General features: G+C 33.8%; 2 protein-coding genes across 2 annotated transcripts in view; one reads left to right on the forward strand and one right to left on the reverse strand.

The window, feature by feature from the left end:
* Positions 1 to 19,862, forward strand: part of LOC149904147 (ATP-binding cassette sub-family G member 1) — a 69,617-nt gene extending 49,755 nt beyond the window's left edge. Inside the window, exons 6-10 of the mRNA XM_090107820.1 lie at positions 7,780 to 7,894; positions 8,293 to 8,685; positions 15,109 to 15,273; positions 16,123 to 16,379; positions 18,647 to 19,862. Coding sequence (XP_089963946.1) covers positions 7,780 to 7,894; positions 8,293 to 8,685; positions 15,109 to 15,273; positions 16,123 to 16,379; positions 18,647 to 18,988 — 1,272 coding nt within the window. The 3' untranslated portion in view covers positions 18,989 to 19,862. The remainder of the gene's footprint in view (positions 1 to 7,779; positions 7,895 to 8,292; positions 8,686 to 15,108; positions 15,274 to 16,122; positions 16,380 to 18,646) is intronic.
* Positions 19,863 to 19,975: 113 nt separating this feature from the next.
* Positions 19,976 to 25,638, reverse strand: RIOK1 (RIO kinase 1). The gene is made up of 4 exons (XM_090107821.1): positions 25,460 to 25,638; positions 24,154 to 25,296; positions 23,700 to 23,886; positions 19,976 to 20,241 (listed from the first exon to the last, which is right to left on the reverse strand). The coding sequence occupies exons 1-4, from the start codon at positions 25,520 to 25,522 to the stop codon at positions 20,084 to 20,086; spliced, it is 1,551 nt and encodes a 516-aa protein (XP_089963947.1). The 5' UTR covers positions 25,523 to 25,638; the 3' UTR covers positions 19,976 to 20,083.

Below are 25,638 nucleotides of genomic sequence, written 5' to 3' on the forward strand. Positions count from 1 at the left end.
TTAAGTAAAAAGCGTGGGAATACTGCAAAACGATATTAAATTAATAAAGTTCAGGGTTATAACTTATAACTATTTTCGGCATGAATTCTAAATAAGGTTTATATGGTTATTAATAAACCTTTTACGTCTTGGAAAATTTTATGAAAACGACTTCTGATGTTATTATAGCTAAAGGAAACACGGCACGGCGCAGATGCGTTTTTCATTGTTATGCTCATCGATTTTCTTGCCCGGTCCTGTTATAAATATAGTTCTATTGATTTTTGTTACACATTTGTTAGAATATGAATACATTTTAACAGTAAATCCCGACGTAGGTATTTCTAAACTGGTACTGAAGGACTTGTAGGGACTGGAACGCGCTTCCTGAATCTGTGTTCCCCGACGAGTACAATATGGGGGTCTTCAAGCGAAGAGTGAACCGGGAACCTAACCTACTAGGGAAGCGCGTACCATCTTAGACCGCATCTTAGCTTTCCATCAGGCGAGATTGTGGTCAAGCGCTTCCTGATAGGGGAGGGGATTTTTATCTAGAGTAGATATAGAGTAAAAAAAAACTATTTGTGCCTTGTGGTTTTACCCGCATTGCTCCGCTCCTATTGGTGTTAGCGTGATGGTATTGGCCTTCCTCCATAAATGGACTGTCTAACAGTGCAGTCATTTTTTTAGTCGAAACCGTGATTTCTGAGATTAGCGCGTTCAAGCAAACAATCTCTTCAGTTTCATAATATTAAGTATAAATATACAGGTAGACAGTAGACTATAGTATAGTATAGACTTTAATAAAGTTATTATAATATCCCTTTACTTCGTGGTTTGTGGTTATTAATTACAAACGATAAAAGATTCAAAAAACAATAGCTATTGACTCGAAAGGTAACGTGCCTGCGACGTTTACGTAATATTCTGTAATTGCGACTAGTATTGATTACTAATTAATGTGTGATTTATCGCAATAATTCCACTATTGTTTGTCGGGTAGGAAGTAGTTATAAATATAAGTGTGTATTACACACTTATACACTTAATTGTTTATTTGTAACAGTTACATGGTAAGTTTACCTGTGCGAGTAGAAAATATAGGTTCATAACCTAACCTTTTAATTTATACTATTCTAAAAAAGTAGGGTGCGGGAGTAGGTACCTACCAGTACCTGTACCTACTATGTAAATGTAATATATTGTCAGTTTGTCTCACTTTGTTTGAGCACTTATCATAGAGAAAGTGTCTAGTAAAAATTCTGTAGTGATAATAATAATAGACTAATTTTTAGTTCTGCATGTAACTACTAATAATTACTCTGCTTAAATTAGTCAAAATATTTTTTTATTGTATCGAACTTGAACTAAGAAAACAATGTCAAGAACTTTTAAAATTTATATAGTTTAAAATGAGTTCAAATGATAAGTTCAAAGTCTATGTGCCGAATTATATTAGGTATCTTGTATTCCGATTAATTAAATCGTTTTATCTGAAGGTTAAAATAATAAAAGACGATAATTTGCTCAATTGCAAATGAATAAACTTTGGAATATAAACAGTTCTTACGATCTTTGGATACCTACCTACCTATCTATCCTAGAATTAGTAAATTAATTTAAAATTCATTGCAAAAATACTCCATTAACCATTTATATTTTATACCTATGGATAAATTTAAGTTTGGCTATCTATACGATAGTCGATGTTAGTGATAAAATACAATTAAGGATATTTTTTAAATTGTCACTCCTACATAAAATGAACAAGTCTTTTTGTTGAATTTAAGTTTTGCCCACTCTATTGATTATGATTTATGAGGTATGAAATATTTAACGTTTTAAGCATTCTTTGGTTTCATGAAGGTTTCATGCGACCACTACAGCCCACCTAATATTTATATCGTTATTTATGAAATGAAGAATAAGTATCTAATCTAATGAATGCTATAGATATATATAGTATATACCTAGTTTTTCTGTAACTCACTTATTCTATGTACATATTTTATTATTTTACTCTTAGAGCATTCAGTTGGTTTAATGCTCTAAGATTTTAAGTACTTGTTTTATAGGTAGCTGTAATTAATTAAATTACAACCGCTATGCAAATTATTCTACACGTGCTTACAATTAACATGTCTTGCTTTTTCTAATAATAATTAGTATGAAGAGAAGTCCCGTAGGTAAAATTTTTCAAGTCAGGCCAGTAATTTCTGAGATTACCGCGTCAAATCGCTATCAATTAACTTTTTTAATTATTAAGTTATTTCAATGGATTAAAAATAACGACTTAAGCATTCAATTTATATAATACTAGGTTTCCGCCCGCGGCTTCGCCCGCGCAGTCAAAGAAAAACCCGCATTGTTCCAATTCCCGTGGGATTTCCGGGATTGCGTCATTTTCCCGGGATAAAAAGTAGCCTATGTCCCTTCTCGGGTATCAAAATATCTCCATACCAAATTTCATGAAAATTGGTTCAGTAGTTTAGGCGTGATTGAGTAACAGACAGACAGACAGATTTACTTTCGCATTTATAATACATATTAGTATGGATATTGTACCTTTTTAGAGTTCCGTATCCAAAGGGTACGGGACCCTATTACTAAGCCTCCGCTGTCTGTCTGTGGCCATATGTCTCCAGGCTGTATTTCATAAACGGAGATAGCTAAAAAGCAAATTTATTTATTTATTTATAACACTTTATTGTACAAACAAAGTTAGGACAAAAATAACATTAAAATACAGAAGGAAGGCATAGTTTGTACAAGAGGCGGCCTTATTGCTAAGCAGCAATCTCTACCAGGCAACCTGATGGGAAAGGAAATGTATGATGTTAATGGGATAGTGCAAAAAGAAGAGAAAAAAAAATAATGATAATAATTATACCTAATAAATAAATAAAATTATTTAAGTATCAAATATACCTACTATATATACATAAATTATACTACAAATAAATAAAATACACATATACATAGTTACATATGATATATAAATACATATTATATAAATAGAATACATAAACATACATATACTATAGCACAAAGACAATAAATTTATAAAAAACAATATTTGATGACGTCAGCAAGCAAAACATAAAGTAAGGAAAAAAAGGATGATAATAAAAAAAACTATAGCAAGGAAAAGTAGTGATCTTTTAGCAATACTTTAAAAGAGCTGAGCGTTTGAGCACGTCTAATACTTTCTGGTAAAGTATTCCATAGTTGAATAGCCCGGACTGTGAAAGAATTGTTAAAAAATTTAGAATGATGGAAAGGGGTGCTGAGCAATAACAAGTTGGAAGAACGAAGAGAGAGAGTATGACTAGAGCTTAAATAATCGAAGTTATCCTTTAAGTAAGAAGGAGTCTTAGGGCTAAACAGAATACAGTATAGAAGATGCAGCAGATGGGTATCCCGGCGATAACGGATAGGAAGCCACTTAAGCCTTTTCCTGTATTCAGAGACATGGTCAAATTTACGGAGTCCGAATATGAATCTGATACAGAAATTTTGGAGCTTCTCAAGGGTGTCAAGTTGATATTGACGAATATCAGGATAGCAGGAGTCAGAAAAGTCAAGGAGAGGAAGGAGAAGGGATTGAGCTAAGGTAATTTTGGATGTGACTGGAAGAAAGTTGCGCAAGCGCCGTAAAGAAAAGGCAGAAGAAAAAACCCTTTTTTGTACCTGCTTTATTTGTTCATCCCAGGAAAAAGTTTGATCCAGAGTTAGACCAAGATTTTTTACCTGAGTACTATAAGGGATGAGAACACCATCAACGACAACGTTCGGTAAATTGGTCCAGTCAATTTTTGAGACTAATTGCCTACTTCCGAATATGATAACCTTGGTTTTAATTGGATTAACTGTTAAACCATGACTTTTGCTCCATCTGACTATTGCTGCGAGGTCAGCGTTAACTTGGAAAATCGCTTCAGGTAGTTCAAGAAGTGACGCGTGTTTATATAGTTGGAAATCGTCCGCATACATGTGGTAAGATGACACAATGTCCTTGGAAATGGAGTTTATAAAAATGGAAAAAAGGAGGGGAGACAATACGCCACCTTGAGGAACGCCAGCAGAAACATTGCACCATGTTGAAGAAACTTCCTCAATTAGTACACGCTGCCGACGTCCCTCTAAGTAGCTTTGTAACCAGTCAGTAGCCGAGGAGGATAAGTTAAGAGAGCGCAGCACTGCCAGCAGTACGTCATGATCGACGCTATTGAACGCGTTACTGAAATCAATCAGCGTGAGTATGGTGAGCTTTTTGTTGTCGAAACCTCGTCGGATGTCGTCAGTAATTTTAATTAAGGCAGTGGTCGTGCTGTGTCCTGGTCGAAATCCAGACTGGAAAGGATTTAGGAGTTGGTGATGATTTAGGAAAATGCTCAGTTGTTCTTGAACCAACCGCTCGAGAACCTTGGATAGGAAAGGGAGGATAGCAATGGGGCGGAAATCAGACGGAGTCGAAGGATTCGGGTTTTTAGGGAGAGGGAGAATATGGGCATTTTTCCAATCACTAGGAAACTTTCCTGTAGAAATGGAGGAATTTAGGATATGGGTAATGACAGGATTAATGATGGTAAGGATTGGAATGATCATGCTTCGACCAATACAGTCACTACCAACAGCCTTCGAGGTGATTGACAACACGCTCTTCTTAACACTGCACTCGGAGAACTGACGGAATACGAAAGAAGGAGAGCTGGGAAGAGGTAAGGTGTTAAGACAGTTTAGGGTACTAGATTTTAAGGTGGGAAGGAAATCAGAAGAGGGATTAGAAAAGTGAGAAATAAGGTCATTGACATGGACTGTACTAGGAACAGGATTAAGGGGAGATTTGCCAAGTCCAAGGGATCTGAAGAATTTCCACATTTTCGACGGGTCACCGTTATCAATAGATTTGGCAAAGTACTGGCGTTGTGCATCCCTACATAGCGTATTGCAGCGATTTCGAATCAAAATAAATTTTTCCCGATTGGACTCCGAATTTGACAATTTTAATTTAGACTTTGCCCGCGCCTTCTTTCGTAACAGTTTTTTAAGGTCATCTGTCATCCACGGGGCTGGTAAGTGTTTTAACTTAACAGGGCGGAGTGGGGCATGTGCATCGTAAAGTTGGATAATCAACGAATTAAATAAAGACACTTTCTCATCGATAGTATCGGCAGAGAAAACAACCGACCAGTCAATGTTACTTGCGTCTTCACAAAGTAGTTCAGTATTCATTTTAGCAAAATTACGATGCATGGCAACTTTTGGTTTTAACTTAGGGGGCTTTATCTTATACGAAAGGAAAATAAGGTCATGTAAGGAAAACATATCAGCCGAACACTGTCCGTGCTCGGTGACATGCTCAGGAGAGGAAACAATGACCAGGTCAAGGAGGGAAGGAATACAGTTAGGAGCGGTATGGGTAGCTTGTGAAGGAAGGACTTTTAGATTATAAGAATCTACAATAGATAGTAGCCTTTTACTGCGTTGATCACCCTTGAGTAAGCAAGTGTTAAAGTCTCCTAACAAGATGATATGCTTATAAAGTGGCGAGAAGGATTCAAGGATGTGATCAAAGGACGGGAAATAGTTAACTGTAAGGCTAGGGGAATAAAAAACACCAAGAAGGATTTTAGTATTCGAGGAAGTAATCTCAATAAGAAGATGTTCGGCAGCATCACCAGGCGGGGGCTGAGGAGATAGGCTTATAATGGAGTAAGGAATTTGTGAGCGCAAGTATATAGCCACCCCTCCCCCCGTTCGGCCGATCCGATCATTTCTTATCAGATTAAATCCTGGAATACTATAAGAAGAGGAAGGAAGACAGGGCTTTAACCAGGACTCGGATACTAAAATAGCATGAACAGAGTTGGAGTCGAAAGTAGCAAGGAGATCAGGATAGTGTGCCGGGATACTCTGCGCATTAATATGTACTATATTTAAGTTGTTTTTAAAATTAGAAAAGAGAGAAGAAATGCAAGGAGAAGGAGAACAGGTTAAACTATGGAAACTGTCGTCATCTGAGAAATCATTGTTAGAATTATTTAGTGTAATGAAACTTTCATTGTCTGTGCTACAATTTAAAGTCATAATATAAAATATATAATATAATAAATGTACTACGAATATATATTTAATTAGCTACTAATAAAAAATTAAAAATATGTAACGCTCAAACATTACCTTAACCACCAGTTACATTAAAAAAAAGAAAATTAAAATTACAACAAAAGAACACAAAATTAAAACGATTACTAACTGTGAAATTTCAAATATGCTAGTATCCACACAAATGACACTAATAGATTATATAAAAAAAAAAAAAAAATGCACAAATTTGACATTTGACAATTGACAGTTTGTCAAAGACCAAAGTATGATCGTATAAATAATCGGGTATCAAGCAATACATTAATACAATAAAAGGGTAGTATTAATTACTATAATCAACTAAAGATAAAGTGAAGAGATAAAATATAAAACTACAATCAACTTTAAAATGAGAACTTACAACACTTAAAAATAAAAAGCAGCATAGTAATTGAAAGAATTTAGAAGAGATACACAGTGATAACTCATATGACAGGAAACTAAATTACTAAATCATATATGGGCAAAACATACAATTGAAATAAACATGCATTGAATGCTTACTTAACTTTGCCGAGCCTCTTCGGTCTAACATTTGACAACGGCTTTGAGTTATTGACTTGTTGTGGCAAATTAGTGGAAGTTGAAGCTGAGCACCCGGCAGTTGAAGGAATGGATTCAAGTTCAGCCATCGTTGTGACCTTATGTCTTGAGCCGTCAGAAGCTTGAACAATGATATAACCATCCTTGGTCCAACAATTGGCTATACCGAAGCGGGTTCTTGCAGAAATGAAAACATCATGTCTTTCCTTCATAAGAAATTCTGACAGTGTGTATCCAGTACCCTTCAGAGCAGTCTTAGAAAACCAGATGGTATCTCTTAAAGAAACATCTTTAAATTTAATTATAATGGGCCTGGGCTTATCTGACTTTGCTGAACCCAAACGATGGCACCGGGAAATAGATTCCTTTTGAAATTGAGAAACTTTTATGTGATCCGTCACCACTTTAGACACCAACTCTGCAGAATTTTCTTTTGAAGCTTCTGGTAATCCATGCAATAATAACATTTTCCTCCGACTTCTCATCTCCCATCTAATAAACTGATTTGAGAGGAACTCAATCTGCGATTGCAAAGTATGCAGAGAAGATACAACAAAAGAGCGGAAGGTGTTGAACTCTGCTGCTAATTTTGAAGTGGGGCTGGTAGAAGCAGGTTGGGAATTATTGGTGTTATTAACATTGTGCAGGTCCCGCTGAAATTCAGCCATTTTTGCATTGAACAAGGCTGCCATGTCAGTCATTGATTGTTTGACAGATTCCATTGTGTGGTTTCAAAGTGAAGTAATAGTTTTAGTGTGTGAATGTTGGATATTTATATATGGAGATTTAACTGGTAGGTAAAGGCACAAAATTAACACATATAGGTAAAGTAATACTATGAGTTTGTATATAAAATCAAATTTTAAATATAACAGCTTACGAAAAAACGTGTGTCTCTTTTTTGCTCCTACCCTCGAAGATGTGCAAATGTTCACAAATGATGTAGGTATTTCCGTAGCCGCTATAACAAGAAATACTAATAAAAAAATATGAATGGGCGTCCCCATACAATCAATGATTTTCAATTATACGGAACCCTTTATACGCGAGTCTGACTCGCACTTGGCCGGTTTTTATTTATAACTAAATGTATAATTTTCTTTACAGGCGTACATAATCGCAGATGGTCTCTGCATCTACCAAGGTGACACGGACGCTATGGTTCCCCACCTTTCAACACTGGGTTTAGTATGCCCACGACACCATAATCCAGCAGATTTCAGTAAGATTTTTTTTTAATTTAAACTATAAATTAATTGTAAATTGGTTAAAGTATTAACACAGATAATTCACTAAGTTTATATTATATCGTCATGTTTTTTCGGAATATTAAGTCGTGAGGTGAGGTAATGTTTATTTGCAGTAGAAAGGTCAGAAACTTCCGTATTCCGTGGACATAAATTTATATTTCAATAAATTAATATGTAAACGCAGGTATTTGGATCAGCTTTCAGGAAATTGTTATTATAATTGGAACAATGAATCGAACTCTATTTAACCTATTTTTAAATCGAATTAATGTACCTAATAGATTCTTAAAAATCGTATATTAGGTATGTAAGAATCATTAAAATCTATTTAAGTTGACATTGATATTAATAAATTAATAACCCTTTTCAGTAATCGAATTAACGGAACATCAGCAATATATTAAAGTATTATCAGAAGAAATACTCAATGGCACAATGTATAAATCAGCCAAAATAGATAGTACCACCCACGAACCAGTCAATAACATGCAATTGAAGATTTGCTATCAGGCTGACGACAATTTAATGGAGACAGAATTAGTAGTGTCCAATGAAAAGTGCTCGTTTAATATGAAAGAATACACAGCAGTAGCAGTTAGTTCTTCATCAACTACTTTAGCCAGTAAAATTTCAAGGGAAGATTCGTCGATAGCGTGGATGAAAATGCAGAAGACAGAGGCAAGAGGCTATCCTACTACGTATTTTGAACAATTCACGATACTACTTACTAGAATGTTGTTGCAAATATCAAGAAATCGACAAGGTAAATATTATCTTTTATCATAAATTTAAGTATATTGATTTTTAGTCATTTGCATGTTAAGGAAAATTGTAAGTAAAACACAACAAAACAATAAAAATACTGATTACTGATTAGTGATTACCCTTATTTAGACGTCACTGTTCTTGTTTTTCGTATTAATTGATTATATTTCAAACATAATGAGGTTCAGCAAAGATCTGAAGAGTGTTTGTTCATGCTTCGTAATTTGTTATTTAAACCTTTGGCCGAGCTATGGAAAAATTTGTGTCCCTTCGTCCAGCATACTCACCACAACTCACCATGGAATCCTGATATTTCATGAATGTCAAAAAACTGTTCTGAAATAGTGCTAAATAGTGCCCAAAGGAAAAAAATAGTGCTCTTGTACTTGCGAAGTTATAGCCATAGTTCGATGAGTATGCTGGACGAAGGTTTCGCCCAGCATACTCACCTCCGTCCGGAGAATCTGTATACGCTTCAAACATAATTCATACTTCAAAAAATAGTTCCCAAATAGTGCCAAACGGTGCCCAAAAAGAAAAAACAGTGCTCGAATAACTTCGGAGTTATAGGCTTCGTTCAGTGAGTATGCTGGGCGTAGGTTCTACGCCCAGCATACTCACCTCAGTGCGCGAATATCGAACGAGCTATAGGTATAATTTACGTCTCAAAAAATTGTACTTGAAATAGTGCCCAATATCAGTCCAATTTTTGCTTGACTTTTGACTTAGAAAACCATTAAATTTTAATGTAAACTTCTACATACTAACGTAAAATGGGGTACAGTCGTCGACACATGTTTTTGGACAAAAATATTAAACTTTCTAATTGTAGACTTCATGTTATTGGAAATAATTATGGTATTTTCTCACATGTCAAAAACTTTCGATTAAATGCATTATTATATATTTTATAAATAATAATAAATGAATGAAACTTTAAGCGTAAATGAAGTCTATTACTTCATTGCATTGTGTGTTTGTCTGAATAAAAACAGTCATTTGCAGCCAATAAAATTAATATCTTGAAAAATTGTAAAAAGGAAATTATACAGTTTCTTTTTGTATACAGGGTGTAATCGTTAAGTGTGCACAGGCGATTATTCCGTAACTATTACAGATATCAAAAAACTTTAAACTGATATCGAAAGTACTTAACCTAATGAGTAAAATGGCCATAATAAATTTTTAAAAATAATACGAGAAATATCTAAAAAATTAACTTTAAACCCTCCCATACATTTAGTATGAGATATGAATATCCCATGTACATGGGTTGATCCAAAAGTAATGATAATCAATATTAAACAAGGTCATTACAGTTAAAATAATTATGTATTTCTCTAGATAGTCTTCTAACTAGATAATATACTTCGATATTTTTTTTTTCTTAACTTTAAAAAACTTTGACTTCATCTACAAAAACCCCTCAAAATCGGCCATCACTTCGCTGTCGTCTTAAAATTTCTTGTATCGACGGTGTTTCTTGTGCCGAGGTAAGAGATAGAATTAACTAGGAGCAAGATCTTACAAACAGGGTGGGTGTTCAAGCATTTTCAATGCCGATTTTTGATTGGCAGCCATCGCAACTGACGCTTTGTGATCTGGTGCGTTGTCTTGGTGAACCAACATTCAAGACTGAAGTTTGCCATGTCTCTTTTTCTTACTAACCTACCCGCAATCTTTTAATTTGGTCTGTGTAGTAAGAGCCCTGTGTAGTAGTGGCTACCTTCTTAAAATATTCCACATTTCTTCAGCGTCCTAAAAAACTACGGCTTTAATCTATCCCACTAATTTTCACTTTGAAAATCTTCACCGTCACTTTGGAAGCTCGCATCCAGGCCATTGATTGTTTCTTGGTTTCAGCATAAACATGGTGAACCCAGGTAACGCCCATGGTCACAAATCGTGACAAAAAATTATCCTGATCTCATTAAAAATTTAGGAATTCACCCTCTAAATGTCGAATAGTTGTTTCTTCTTTTCGTCGGGAAACATTCTGGCTCGCACTGTTCACATTAAAATTAATGTTAATATGTACTTGGAAACGTGGCCTGTAGATATAATTTTTTTGTGATAACTTAGTGATTACATGAGCAAGCATAAAACATTTATTTTATATTTTTATGTGCACAGGAAATACCCAATTATCATTACTTTTGGATCAACCTATACATTTAATATGAAAGATTTTAGCTTTTTTTTTGTTTTTTTGGTTTTCTGCTTTAATTACTTCGCAAATTTGGAGGGAAGTTCATTTAGAAACTGTAAATAGACCTCCTCATTGTATTGCACAATAAGGACGTCACTTCGAAAATCTACTATGAATACAAAATGTATGGGAAATAAATTGTATGGGAGCGTTTAATGTAACATTTTTGGTTATTTCTCGTTTTATTTTTAAAAATTTATTATGGCCATTTTACTCATTAGGTTAAGTACTTTCGATATCAGTTTAAAGTTTTTTGATATCTGCAATAGTTACGGAATAATCGCTTGTGCACACTTAACGATTACACCCTGTATATGTTGCAGGCAAAACTTATAACCAGTGAAAACTAGTACTGTGACATAGTTATACAAATTTTTAAAACTCTTTCCAATAGTTTCATCAATGAAAGGTTTAGCAATAAAAAACATTTTTAATTACTTACGTTATTTATTACTATTTAAAGGGCCAAAGTAATCAGAATTCTAGTTAACTAGTTCACAGCTTTTGTTAACATTCATAATATAATCAATGTAAATAGAAAAAATTGTAGTTTTAATATTGTATATAATATACATATAAAAAAATGTTTAGCGTCGCGGGCGCCGCGCGTCGTAAGCCCCATACCTATTGACCGTACGTGCATCCATTACTGCCACACTATATTGAACTTTATCACATGAGGAATACAGGTCAATTCCGTAAACGTTGTGGTACCGTCCTTGATCCGGAAAATGATTATTTTGAATAATTTTGTCAGTTGTAATGTAAGCATTAATAACAGCAACTTTATTTTTCATACATGATTTACTTCATTTGATATCTTAATCCTTCAAGCGCCGTGATCTAGACAAATATATAAAATCATTGTTCCTAGCTACCGGGGTCCCATGCGACGCGCGAAGGCTTAATCATATTATTATAAAGTATTATTAAAATAATGTGTAATTAATAATATTGCGATTCTAAAGTAAATACTCCCTTACATAGACAATATAACAAAACAAATAATTTACACAAGACAAAAATTGTTAGAAAGAAAGTTAATAATATTGTATTCGACTGTACTCAATGTAATGTATGTAGAAGTTTACAATCAAATTTAATGGTTTTCTAGGTCAAAAGTCAAGCAAAAATTGGACTGATATTGGGCACTATTTCAAGCACAATTTTTTGAGACGTAAATTGTTCCTATAGCTCGTTCGATATTCGCGCACTGAGGTGAGTATGCTGGGCGTAGAACCTACGCCCAGCATACTCACTGAACGAAGCCTGTAACTCCGAAGTTATTCGAGCACTGTTTTTTCTTTTTGGGCACCGTTTGGCACTATTTGGGAACTATTTTTTGAAGTATGAATTATGTTTGAAGCGTATACAGATTCTCCGGACGGAGGTGAGTATGCTGGGCGAAACCTTCGTCCAGCATACTCATCGAACTATGGCTATAACTTCGCAAGTACAAGAGCACTATTTTTTTCCTTTGGGCACTATTTAGCACTATTTCAGAACAGTTTTTTGACATTCATGAAATATCAGGATTCCATGGTGAGTTGTGGTGAGTATGCTGGACGAAGGGACACAAAAATTTGAATTCACTGTTCGAAGTAAATTTTTTTTCAACAGTACCTAAGAATGAACTTGAATAGTACAATTTTAATTACTAACAATTATATGTAAATTGGTATTCATTGAAGATGTTCAGCATTGACATTTATAGTTACGCGGTTATAATAATATGTTGTTTCTAGCTCTTATGGGAGTTTATTTATTTCTGATGAAGTTACATATATTATTGTAATTTTATGACATTCACATTGGTGTCAATCCTTCGTGTTTTAAATATTATATTATTGTTAATAAACATATAAACGCACGACAAATACATTATGATGATGGCGATGATGACAGGCATATTATGTAACTAATTGATGTTGATGTTAACCGACTTCGCCAGAAGAAAATGCTTTTATTTGAAATGATAATTACGATAAAAAAAAAACATTTTACCACTTAATAAGTAGGTACCTACCTATTGTGAAATATTTTCCTTTGCAAGAAGGGGCGTGAGGAGCTTTCGAATGTAGGAACTAGGAAGTACATATATAATTACTAAGTAGATATAATTAGATTTTCTATATAAGCATAGCCTTTCGTTTCTCCTATTAGTGAAAGTCCACAATACTTCCTCTTAGAAAGTACCTAGAACTTTATAACAGGAACTACTTTAGTTCAAATTGTTACCGCAAAGTGTAACATAGAGATCACGTGTAAACACGCGTTGTAAAGGTTTCGTTCAAAATTATGGGCAAGTCTACCCATTACAGTATCAATATAAGGTATAATAGGAAGTTATAAAAGAATTTTCTCTAACCTATTTAGGTACATTATAGTTAATAGTATGTTAATAACGATTGTATTTTTTTTTACTTTCGGTTTAAGAATAAAAATAGTACTTAGTTAATACGCTTCTTGCAATGTAACAATGATCGTCCTTGTAATTACCTACTTATTACTTATTAGTTTTTAGGGTTCCGTAGCCAAAATGGCAAAAACGGAACCCTTATAGTTTCGTCATGTCCGTCTGTCCGTCTGTCCGTCTGTCCGTCTGTCACAGCCGATTTACTCGGAAACTATAAGTACTACAGTGATGAAATTTGATGGGAATATGTGTTGTATGAACCGCTACAAAAATATGACACTAAATAGTAAAAAAAAGAATTGGGGGTGGGGCCCCCCATACATGTAACTGAGGGATGAAATTTTTTTTTTCGATGTACATACCCGTGTGGGGTATCAATGGAAAGGTCTTTTAAAATGATATAAAGTTTTCTAAAAAACATTTTTCTTAAAGTGAACGGTTTTTGAGATATCAGCTCTCAAAGTCGTAAAAAGTATGTCCCCCCCCCTCTATTTTTATAACTACGGGGTATAAAATTCTAAAAAAAATAGAGGTGATGCATGCTAATTAACTCTTTCAACGATTTTTGGTTTGATCAAAGTATCTCTTATAGTTTTTGAGATAGGTTGATTTAACTGTAATTTATTATATTTGCTGCTACGGAACCCTTTGTGCGCGAGCCCGACTCGCACTTGGCCGGTTTTATTTCATACACGAGTTTTACACAATACTCAAATCAACAAAAACATATCTACTTATTAGCATACTAACTATTGTGTGTCATGTTACTATTGTTATATTATTGATATTATAAAATGAATTTGCATAACTGCTGTTTCCTATAAGGATGTTTAATTATATTACAAGACGAATTACTCAAGATTTAATGCTTTATAAATGCTGAGTCTCACGCTGATAACTCAAATATGGTTTATATTATTTATGCAAAGGCGTTAAAAATATTTTAATGTGGAACAATGGAATTGTAATTAATATTCATGAAGCATTGTTCAAAATATATGTAAACGGTGATTATAACTAAGTAAGTTTGAAAGACGCGTGTTAGGTTTTTAACTTTTTAATTAAAAATACTTTAACTTACTTAACTACGCTTATTAAAGTGATATTTTTGTACTGATTAATATGTTTTTAACTGCACGAGTACCTAATTGTAAAACAGCATGCTTCACAATTACACATGCAACATGTGGTAGTACATTTTTAAATAATTTCCGCAATTAAATAAAATCAAAATCTATATAACTACCTACATTAGTAATAATAATTAGAGTTGGTTTAGTTGGTAGCGGCCCTGCCTTCGAAGCCAGAGGTCGTGGGTTCGATTCCCACCCATAGCAAATATTTGTGTGATAAACATCGATGTTTACTCTGTGTCTGGGTGTTAATTATCTATATAAGCATATATTTAAAATTATATATGTAAGTTTTGCAACCATTTGGCTTCCATAACGCAAGCTAAAATCTAAGTAGGTATGGAATCAGATCGTGCCGAGTGTAAAAATTGTCCTGAAATATTTATTAAGCTATTGCATAGCTTCTATCGCGGGCCTTGAGCGCGGGGACCGAATCCAGAAATTTAGTAACGAAAAACCTCACGCGCCCCGCTCCGACGTGCACGGGCCACGGAGGTGTGGCTTGAAGGCATAGCATGCAATAGCTTTACCGCGTCAGTCCCCGTGTACCACACGTCTTTTTTTATTTATTATAACACATACTTATTACACGTGAGTTATTTCGATTAAGCTTAGGTTCATTTTATACCTAATATAACTAATAATTCATTCATATATTTTCAGCACTATGGATCCAAAGCATACACCACATCGGATGCGCTTTGCTCGTCGGCGTCTGCTTCTTCAACATGGCGAACGATGGCACACAAATGTTCAACCATTTGAAGATGTGTGTGGGTTTGGTTATCTTCTTCGTGTACACGCAAATCATGGTTCCTGTGTTAGTCTGTAAGTATTGTGTTTTAAGTTTTATTTAATTAGTAAGTAAAAACTGTGTCGCAAAAAACTGATATTAATTGTTTTTTGGTTTTATGGCATTCAAATGTAATAAATTTATAAAGAATAGAAAAAAAATCGATCACGAGGCGGGACTCGCACCCGCATCCTTTCGGTTCGAGTCCCGCCTCGTGATCGAATTATTTCTATTCTTTATAAATTTATATTATGTCCTAAAATGTTTTGTATGTGTGTATACTTATATCATAAAAATATATAAAACAGTAAAAACTCGTAACATGGCATATTTTGTTTTCGATTTATGTATCTACCATATTTAAGTTTCAAACCTTTTCATTAATTACAATTAATGTATGTGGTTACTAGGTACTTGATACTTTACAGGTATACGTAATGCGATGTCTGATGACCATTAAAAATAAAGCTTTTAAGTTTTAATGACCACCATTAATTCTATTTATTACCAATAATAATTAATTATTGATGGTCGTAATAACACTTCAATTGAATATAAACGCCTTCATTAATATCGTAAAGACGTAGTCGAATGTAAATAAAAGATAAATTTTACAATATTAATAACACGTTATATAGATACTAGATTAGGTACTAAGTCCTACATCTATGTCCAAGGCTATACCATGTATTTTTAAAAGAATAATTGTTACACCCATAGACCTAGGATTGTTACACCTACATACAACGTACCAAACTTTTCCGTTCTTGGTTATCGGCTCTATCATGCATCCATATATAAAAGTACCCGCATAACTAATCACTATATACCCCAGCTACACTTTACCTAAATTCACACTAATAATAAAAATTCTCATATTCCAGATCCGCAAGAAGTAAAACTAGTTAAAAAGGAGCATTTCAACGGCTGGTACAACCTAGTTCCATACTACGCAGCGTTGACAGTATCGAAGTTGCCAGTACAAGTGTCACTGAACGTGATCTTCTGTACCATTGTGTACTTTATGGTTGGCGTGCCGTTCGCGTATGACAGATATCTGACGTTTTGTCTCACTGGCAACATTGTGTCTCTGGTGTCAGAGGGCGTGGGAATGGCTATTGGATCGGTGTTCAGTGTGCGAGTAAGTTATTTTTTTTACCATCGTGATAATAATTAAAAATCCTTGGATAAAATTATTCATATTAAAACTCTAGAAACCTTGCTGCTTGTATTCTCGTTCTCGTAACATATTAATAAATCAAAATAGGTTACCCCCTCCAGTAAAGATGAAACTTCCTTAAAATAAAATAATTTTTTAAAATCCACCCAGTTGTGCTTTCATTCCCATAAAAATATTAAATAATTAGTGTCCCTTCGTCCAGCATACTCACCATGGAATCCTGATATTTCATGAATGTCAAAAAACTGTTCTGAAATAGTGCTAAATAGTGCCCAAAGGAAAAAAAATAGTGCTCTTGTACTTGCGAAGTTATAGCCATAGTTCGATGAGTATGCTGGACGAAGGTTTCGCCCAGCATACTCACCTCCGTCCGGAGAATCTGTATACGCTTCAAACATAATTCATACTTCAAAAAATAGTTCCCAAATAGCGCCAAACGGTGCCCAAAAAGAAAAAACAGTGCTCGAATAACTTCGGAGTTACAGGCTTCGTTCAGTGAGTATGCTGGGCGTAGGTTCTACGCCCAGCATACTCACCTCAGTGCGCGAATATCGAACGAGCTATAGGTACAATTTACGTCTCAAAAAATTGTGCTTGAAATAGTGCCCAATATCAGTCCAATTTTTGCTTGACTTTTGACCTAGAAAACCATTAAATTTGATTGTAAACTTCTACATACATTACATTGAGTACAGTCGAATACAATATTATTAACTTTCTTTCTAACAATTTTTGTCTTGTGTAAATTATTAATTGTCTATGTAAGGGAGTATTTACTTTAGAATCGCAATATTATTAATTACACATTATTTTAATAATACTTTATAATAATATGATTAAGCCTTCGCGCGTCGCATGGGACCCCGGTAGCTAGGAACAATGATTTTATATATTTTGTCTAGATCACGGCGCCTGAAGGATTAAGATATCAAATGAAGTAAATCATGCATGAAAAATAAAGTTGCTGTTATTAATGCTTACATTACAACTGACAAAATTATTCAAAATAATCATTTTCCGGATCAAGGACGGTACCACAACGTTTACGGAATTGACCTGTATTCCTCATGTGATAAAGTTCAATATAGTGTGGCAGTAATGGATGCACGTACGGTCAATAGGTATGGGGCTTACGACGCGCGGCGCCCGCGAGGCAAATGAATATGTTTATGTTTAAATACTAGATGGCGCTGCCCTAACATCTTACGATTATTAGACAAGACTGATCTGTATTTTGAAGGTGATAAGGGTCCATTTTGTGTCACAAAGCAATCGAAACGAACAAGCGCTTCTCAGTTTCTTTGTTTGTTTACTTCGTCGCACATCATTATAATAACGCCGGCTTTTGAGTTTGACTACATAGTGGGTTGCAAAACCAAACATATATACAAAAAGAAACTGTATAATTTCCTTTTTACAATTTTTCAAGATTTTATTGGCTGCAAATGACTGTTTTTATTCAGACAAACACACAATGCAATGAAGTAATAGACTTCATTTACGCTTAAAGTTTCATTCATTTATTATTATTTATAAAATATATAATAATGCATTTAATCGAAAGTTTTTGACATGTGAGAAAATACCATAATTATTTCCAATAACATGAAGTCTACAATTAGAAAGTTTAATATTTTTGTCCAAAAACATGTGTCGACGACTGTACCCCATTTTACGTTAGTATGTAGAAGTTTACATTAAAATTTAATGGTTTTCTAAGTCAAAAGTCAAGCAAAAATTGGACTGATATTGGGCACTATTTCAAGCACAATTTTTTGAGACGTAAATTATACCTAAAGCTCGTTCGATATTCGCGCACTGAGGTGAGTATGCTGGGCGTAGGTTCTACGCCCAGCATACTCACTGAACGAAGCCTATAACTCCGAAGTTATTCGAGCACTGTTTTTTCTTTTTGGGCACCGTTTGGCACTATTTGGGAACTATTTTTTGAAGTATAAATTATGTTTGAAGCGTATACAGATTCTCCGGACGGAGGTGAGTATGCTGGGCGAAACCTTCGTCCAGCATACTCATCGAACTATGGCTATAACTTCGCAAGTACAAGAGCACTATTTTTTTCCTTTGGGCACTATTTAGCACTATTTCAGAACAGTTTTTTGACATTCATGAAATATCAGGATTCCATGGTGAGTATGCTGGACGAAGGGACACAATAATTAGGCAGAATTTATTTTTACCTGTTACAATAATTATATTATCTTTTTCAGAACGGCTGCGCAATCGGCCCAGCCGCCATTGCTCCTTTCCTCGGCCTGGCCATCTACGGCTTCGACTTTGCACACCGCATCCCACTTTTGATGAACATCATTATGAAAACATCCTTCATTCGTTGCGGCGTTGTTGCTATGGTCCTAACTATTTTCGGCTTCGGAAGACAACCCCTAGAATGCAGCGATGTCTACTGCCACTTCGCCAAACCAGATGTCCTATTAAAATATCTAGACATCGAAAACAACTCAGTCTGGTTCGAAATCCTCATAATGGTCATAATCATGCTCTCCGTCAGATTTCTCTGCTTCATGGGACTGAGATGGCGATTCGCGACATGATCGGTCAATTAATTCGTGAACATTCAATGTAAAAACAAACATTCAATGTGATATTCAATATTCCCCGGTACTGCTAGTACAACGATATGTGATAACGTTATATGCAAATTATTTATAGTTACGTCGTGATCAGATGCATTTTTTCAAACAGGAATTTGTGTAGCCAAAGAAATCCTGTATGTATAGGCGTATGACTGATTTGTAGTTTAGACATTGATTTAGCCATATTTCTAATTAAATCGACCATTTATTGTAATTGGTTGTGTTTCCTTGATAGGTGGCTCTTATCACTCCTTCAAATAATGTATAACGTATCTTATACAATATTTGTGTGCTCGTACTTGCCCAGTGTTGAAACTGTGTTTTATGTACTTACTTTATTTATTAGTAAATATAATAAAAACATTACTATAGCCATAGCTCGTTCATTTATGGTGTCTACTTTTTTCTCTATTATTTTGAGTTTTACAAACATAAAATGGAATAATATGCAGTATTCTATTTTTTGTGTCATAAATTAACTGGTGAAGGTAGTTTGAAATATTAAACTTACCTAAGTTAATATATTTACCTAGGACTAATTCCGTGGAAGAAAGACAGGAATAAATGTTTTTACTTAGTACATATTCGATAAATGAGTATTATTTTCTATACTATTCTGGTTCAAAATGATAATGCGGAATTCATTGTTTTCAATATAAAAAATTGTCTCTTGTTTAAAATTAATATTGTGATATTTATGATGTAACAAAGAATATAGTTATGAAAATTTATTAAATTCCAAACATTGTCAATTTAATAGTCCTCATCAAATTACCAGTTAACTGCATAACTATGTTTAGATATTTATTTGTAGATATAATTAGTGTAAATATATAGTATAAGAGGTATTTAACGGTAGTGATATTATATACATTTCGTTTTAGCATTTTATGTAAATGAATGTACTATAATAAGCATGTAGTTATAAAATATATAACAGGTATGTAGGAACTTTTTACTTTTTTAATAAAGGAAAAAAATAACTTATAATATGTGTATTTTTTTACCACTTATTTACAAATATTTCATGTTACCTTATTATATAAAAAGGATTTACTTCTTGCCCGTTCCTTTATCTCTGCGTTTTTTAACATGTTTCTTTGTTTTTGATTTACGTTTTTCTGCTTTTTCTTCTTTAACAGCTTTCTTTCTTGCCTTCTTGCTGTTTGGCGATTCGTCTCTGGGTCGAGCCGAGTTTTTGAATTTTGTTTCTGAAAAGCCATAAAAGTAAAAATTGCGAGAACCATCAAATCAAAACATTTTATCCTTGTTACCTCTGTAAGCTACCACAATCGAGAATTTCGTACAGGAAATTATTGGGCGACTCATCAAAATAAAGCTACTCACGGAAAATTAGCTTGATAGTAATCAAGTGCAAAAATGGGCGATGGATCCTGAACTAATGTTAGTTAATAAATATTGATAATTATAAATTAAAAAGTATATACTTTAGAACAAACGCTATTCATGGAGGTTCTCTTATTTTTGTACACAATAGTTTAAAATGCAAGGAACGAACTGACATTGTTAGCCTTTCTGTAGAACGGACCATTGAACTGTCCTGTGTGGAGCTGGAGCGTTATATTATTGTTTGCGTTTATAGACCCCCTTCCAGTGACTATAATATGTTTGAGACAGTCATGGAAGAAATATTAAAGCGTTTAAGTAGGAGTAAAAAAAAAAAAAAAGTTATAGTATGTGGTGATTTTAATATTGATATACTTTTACAAACACAAACGGCAACACGAATTGTTAATTTGTTTCAGTCATTTAATCTGTATAAACTTTTTAATGAACCCACACGAATTACACCTACTTCTGCAACCTGTATTGATAATATATACTGCGACTGCAACTGTTTAGAGAAAAATATTCTCAATACACTCACTTCGGATCACTGTGGCCAGAAAGTAGTTTTTGAATGGGATTGTTTACCTGAATTTAAAAGAATTAATGTTAGGCCTATAACTAAAAAAGGCATTAATAAATTTAGAGATAATATTAATAAAAGCCTGCCCGTACTGAATGATCAATCCTGTCATAATAATCCTTGTGAAATGTTTAAAAATCTTTTTAATTTAGTGCATAATGAATTTGAAAAAATATTTAAAGTTAAATCTTTAAATATTACCAAGGATTTACCATTTAGTAAATGGGCGACACCTAGCATACATAGGTGTAGGATCGTTCTTTATGAGTTATATGGTATGAAGCAATATAATAAAGACCCATCTTTTCTTAGTTATGTTAGAAATTACTCAAAAACTTTTAAAATTGTTTGTTTTACTGCGAAGCGTTTGTATATCAGAGATAAAATACGCGACTCCGATAATAAAGTTAAAACAGTTTGGTCTATTATTAATGGTGAAATGGGTAAAAGCAAATCAAGTAATACCATAAAACTTGTTAATAATGGCATGGTTATTGACAAAAATGCTGATGTTGCGCTTGCATTTGAAGATTTCTTTAGTAGTGTCCCTGCTAGCATTACTAATAATTTAAATTCGTCTTCAGCACTTGCAGAGACCTTTTTGAGGGACCATGTTGCGGGGTGCAGCACATTATTTGAATTGCGACACGTAACTGCTAATGATATTGTTACAGCCTTTAAGACACTAAATTTAAAAAATACTTGTGATCTTTGGGGAATGTCCGTAAATTTAGTTAATAATATAATAGAAAATATTGCGAACAATTTAGCTTTTATATTTAATAAGTGTTGTGACTATGGTACATTTCCTAATTTATTAAAGCTTAGTAAAGTTATACCTCTATTTAAGAAAGGCGATCAAGAAGACTGTAACAACTATAGACCTATCTCGATTTTACCAACATTAAGTAAGGTATTCGAAAAGTTAATATTAAACCAATTGACTAGTCACTTTGCATCTAATAATTTGCTGCACACCAAACAGTTTGGTTTCACAAAGGGGCGCTCAACCACAGATGCTGGAGTTGCACTACTAACACATATATATAAGGCATGGGAAAACTCAAAAAATGCTTTGGGGATATTTTGTGACCTCTCCAAGGCATTTGACTGCGTTGAACATTGTACCTTATTGCGTAAACTTAATCACTATGGGATTAAAGGACAAGCTCAGAACCTCATAGCCTCATACCTGCATGATAGGATACAAACTGTAGTTGTTAATGGAGAACGTTCTAGCGGTGCGTCAATTAACATTGGTGTTCCACAGGGATCTATTTTAGGACCCTTCTTGTTCTTGGTATATATCAATGATCTACCTTATTATTTACAGGATAGGTGTGAAATAGTTCTGTTTGCAGATGATACCTCATTAATATTTAATGTGGATAGGCATGACCCAAATGTTGACGAAGTGAACAGTGCTCTTTTACACATATCCGACTGGTTTACTGCTAATAATTTATTATTAAATGCCAAAAAAACAACTTGTGTTGAATTTTTACTACCAAACGTTAAAAAGTTAAGCAGAAATATTACCTTGAACGGGGAGGTATTACACCCTACAGAATCGACTGTATTTCTTGGGTTAACATTGGACGAGAAACTACAGTGGGGAGCCCATGTCAACACCGCTGCAGGTAAGCTCAGTTCAGCAGCATATGCAGTCCGAAAGGTAAGGCATCTCACCGATGAAGATACAGCTAGATTGGTTTATTTCAGCTACTTTCATAGTATTATGTCCTATGGAATTCTACTATGGGGCAGGGCAGCAGATATAGAAACTATATTTATCTTACAGAAAAGAGCCATTCGTTCTATATATAATTTACGTGCTCGGGACTCACTAAGAGATCTCTTTAAGAATACTGGTATCCTTACTGTACCATCACAGTATATATTTAATAATATTTTGCATGTACACAAAAACGCCGACTTACACACAAGAGTAGGAGATAGACACTGTTATGGCACAAGGAACAGAAATAGAATTGAAATGCCATTTTTCCGATTAGCTAAAGTTAAAAATTCATTTATGGGTCAAGGTATACGCTTTTACAATAGAATTCCTCATAATATTAAAGAGTTTAGTAGTTCTAAATTTAAAACTTATATAAAAAATGTACTAGTTCAGAGAGCGTACTACAGTATTCAGGAATATATGGACGATAAAAACCCATGGAGGGTTGTCGCGTAAAAACCACAGGACAGTTCTTTGGCATGTTATTACAATACTTATATGTTGTTACATATGTATTTTGTAAAATTGTAAAACTGACATGATTTAAAAGAGCAACTATGGAGTTTCTTGCCGGTTCTTCTCCGTAGATACTGCTTTCCGAATCGGTGGTAAATTTTAAAATATGTAATGACGTTTCAAAAGTGCTTCTTTAAGAAGTCTAATTGAATAAATAAATGTTTGAGTTTGAGTTTGAGTTTAATAGGTTCTTAATTCTTGTTAATTTTTTAAAATTATACCTATTCAAAATTCAAAAAGAAAATTAATGCATAGATTATTTATATTTTATTGAAAGTGATAAAAAAGATTTTTATAAGTTTACCATTGTTTAACTTATGTAAAAGAATAATAACATAATATTATATCCTTTCCTATTCTTTGCCTAGTTTCCAACAAAATGTAATTTATACCTAACAATCTATAAAAGAGATTTCCTTTCCTTCATATTCTGAAATTTATATGCATATTATTATTTTTGTAATATGTTAAAAATAACTTACTTTCATCATCCTCCTCATTTTCAGAATCACTATCTGAACCGCTCTCCGATATCTCGTCTTCTTGCAAAATGTCCGGTTTATCCACTGTCCCTGTGAGATCTTCATTGAAACCAGCTATTTTCTTGTATATTAAGTCTGTTGTGTCGCCTTTTTTAGCTTTAGTAATGTCTCGCTCATAGTTGATAACCTAAGAGTAAAATAATGTTTAACTCAGGGAAATAAATAATTAAAACCACAATGATACACATTAAAATAACTGCTGCATATAATTACAGTCAATACTATTACAATTAGGTTTACTCTGTATGATGACACTGGAAAATAATAGAAAGAAAGTCTATGAAACTTGACAAATAATTTAAATTCTGTATAATCAGGAAGGCTATACAGTATACACCTATCAAGTAAGTATGTGAAATTGTTGTGGTTATAAAACTTTAAGGAGTAATCTTACCTCAGTCAATCTTTTGGGAATGTAAACATTTTTAAATGCTTCCTCTTCAACCTGCTCCTGTGCGCTCATTTCATCAAAGTTCCTTGACGCTGCCTTTTCTGATAATTTCTCCAGACATTCCTCTAAATTGCTTTCATTTATTGAAGTATCGGTTATGAAATCAAACAGCTCTTTAACTGTTAATGTAGCCACACCCCTCTTTCTGAAGAAGTCAGATATATTAGTGCAATCCTTTCTCAAAAACTCGAAAGCATGTGGGTGGTCATGTTCAACTGACTGTGAGACATCTATCATAACTATGTTTCCGTTATGGTACAAAAGATTATATTCTGATAAGTCGGCATGTACTAGTTTACATATGTTGAACATTTTCCACATCATAGTGATGCAATCTCTGTATAGTGATCGAGCTGCAGTTTGAGATATTTCAACATCCTTCAGTTTTGGAGACGGCCATCCTTTTTCTCCCATAAAAGTCATCACAAGCACATGACTTCTTAGTATTATAGGTTCTGGTACATTTAAATTAGCATTGAACAATCTTACAAGGTTTCTCATCTCCTTTTCAGCCCACGTTTTCACCATTTTTCTGGGATTTGATCTGCAGTAGCCATTCCTAAACCTATACTCTCCTGATACATACTTGTCTCTGTCTTTGAAAATCAATATTGACGTTTTGAATATCTTAACAGCAAAATCTCTACCGTCTTTTGACGTAGCATGGTATACATTAGCTTCTTTGCCTGTAGATATGCATCCGTTGATCTCATTTATGATCCCTCTATTGAGAAGTTTAAATAGAATCATTTTAGTTCGAGGATCCATAACCTGCTCAGCTGTAGCCCTGTCATGCTTATCTTTAATCCTAATTCTTTCATTGTCAATTTTACGATCATTACGCTCTATAAATTTTTGAGTATTTTCGCTCATAGATGGTTCATACTTATCGACGTTAATTCGATTAACATACTTCTTAAAAAGCTTTTCACTAGGTTGATACGATGTTATTTTGTGTGTAGGAGCTTGGGCATTTACATTTTCTTTTTTATTTGGGCCTTGTGTTTGATCATCCGAATCATAGAAGTAGTCATCTGAATCAAGATCATCACTGCTTATTTCTCGATATGTAGGAGTATCTGCAAACTATACATTGAGTTATGTTTAAACTGTTTAGAAAAGAAATGTTCGGGATCTCGGTAGCAAAGACACGAAAGGATTTACAAATAAGTTTTTTATTATACATAATCAAACTTCTAATGCGCTGATAATCATAAATAATTCAAAAACTAAGGTTTTGAATACTAACCCGCACTGACTTAACCTTTGTAGATATATCTTCTTCGTAATCACTGAATTGGCCGTCAGACATTGCTAATAACTTATTATTATCTAGTTATTCGGAGAATAATAAATTTTGATATAGAATTAAAGAAAAAAAAACCAATATTTAAAAACTTTTACCACACGATATTCGACTATCCAGTA

The sequence above is a fragment of the Colias eurytheme genome, chromosome 12 (assembly GCF_061535395.1).
Source record: "Colias eurytheme isolate Ceu_HAF_F1 chromosome 12, ilColEury1 Martin Lab GWU primary, whole genome shotgun sequence".
Lineage (NCBI taxonomy): Eukaryota > Metazoa > Arthropoda > Insecta > Lepidoptera > Pieridae > Colias > Colias eurytheme.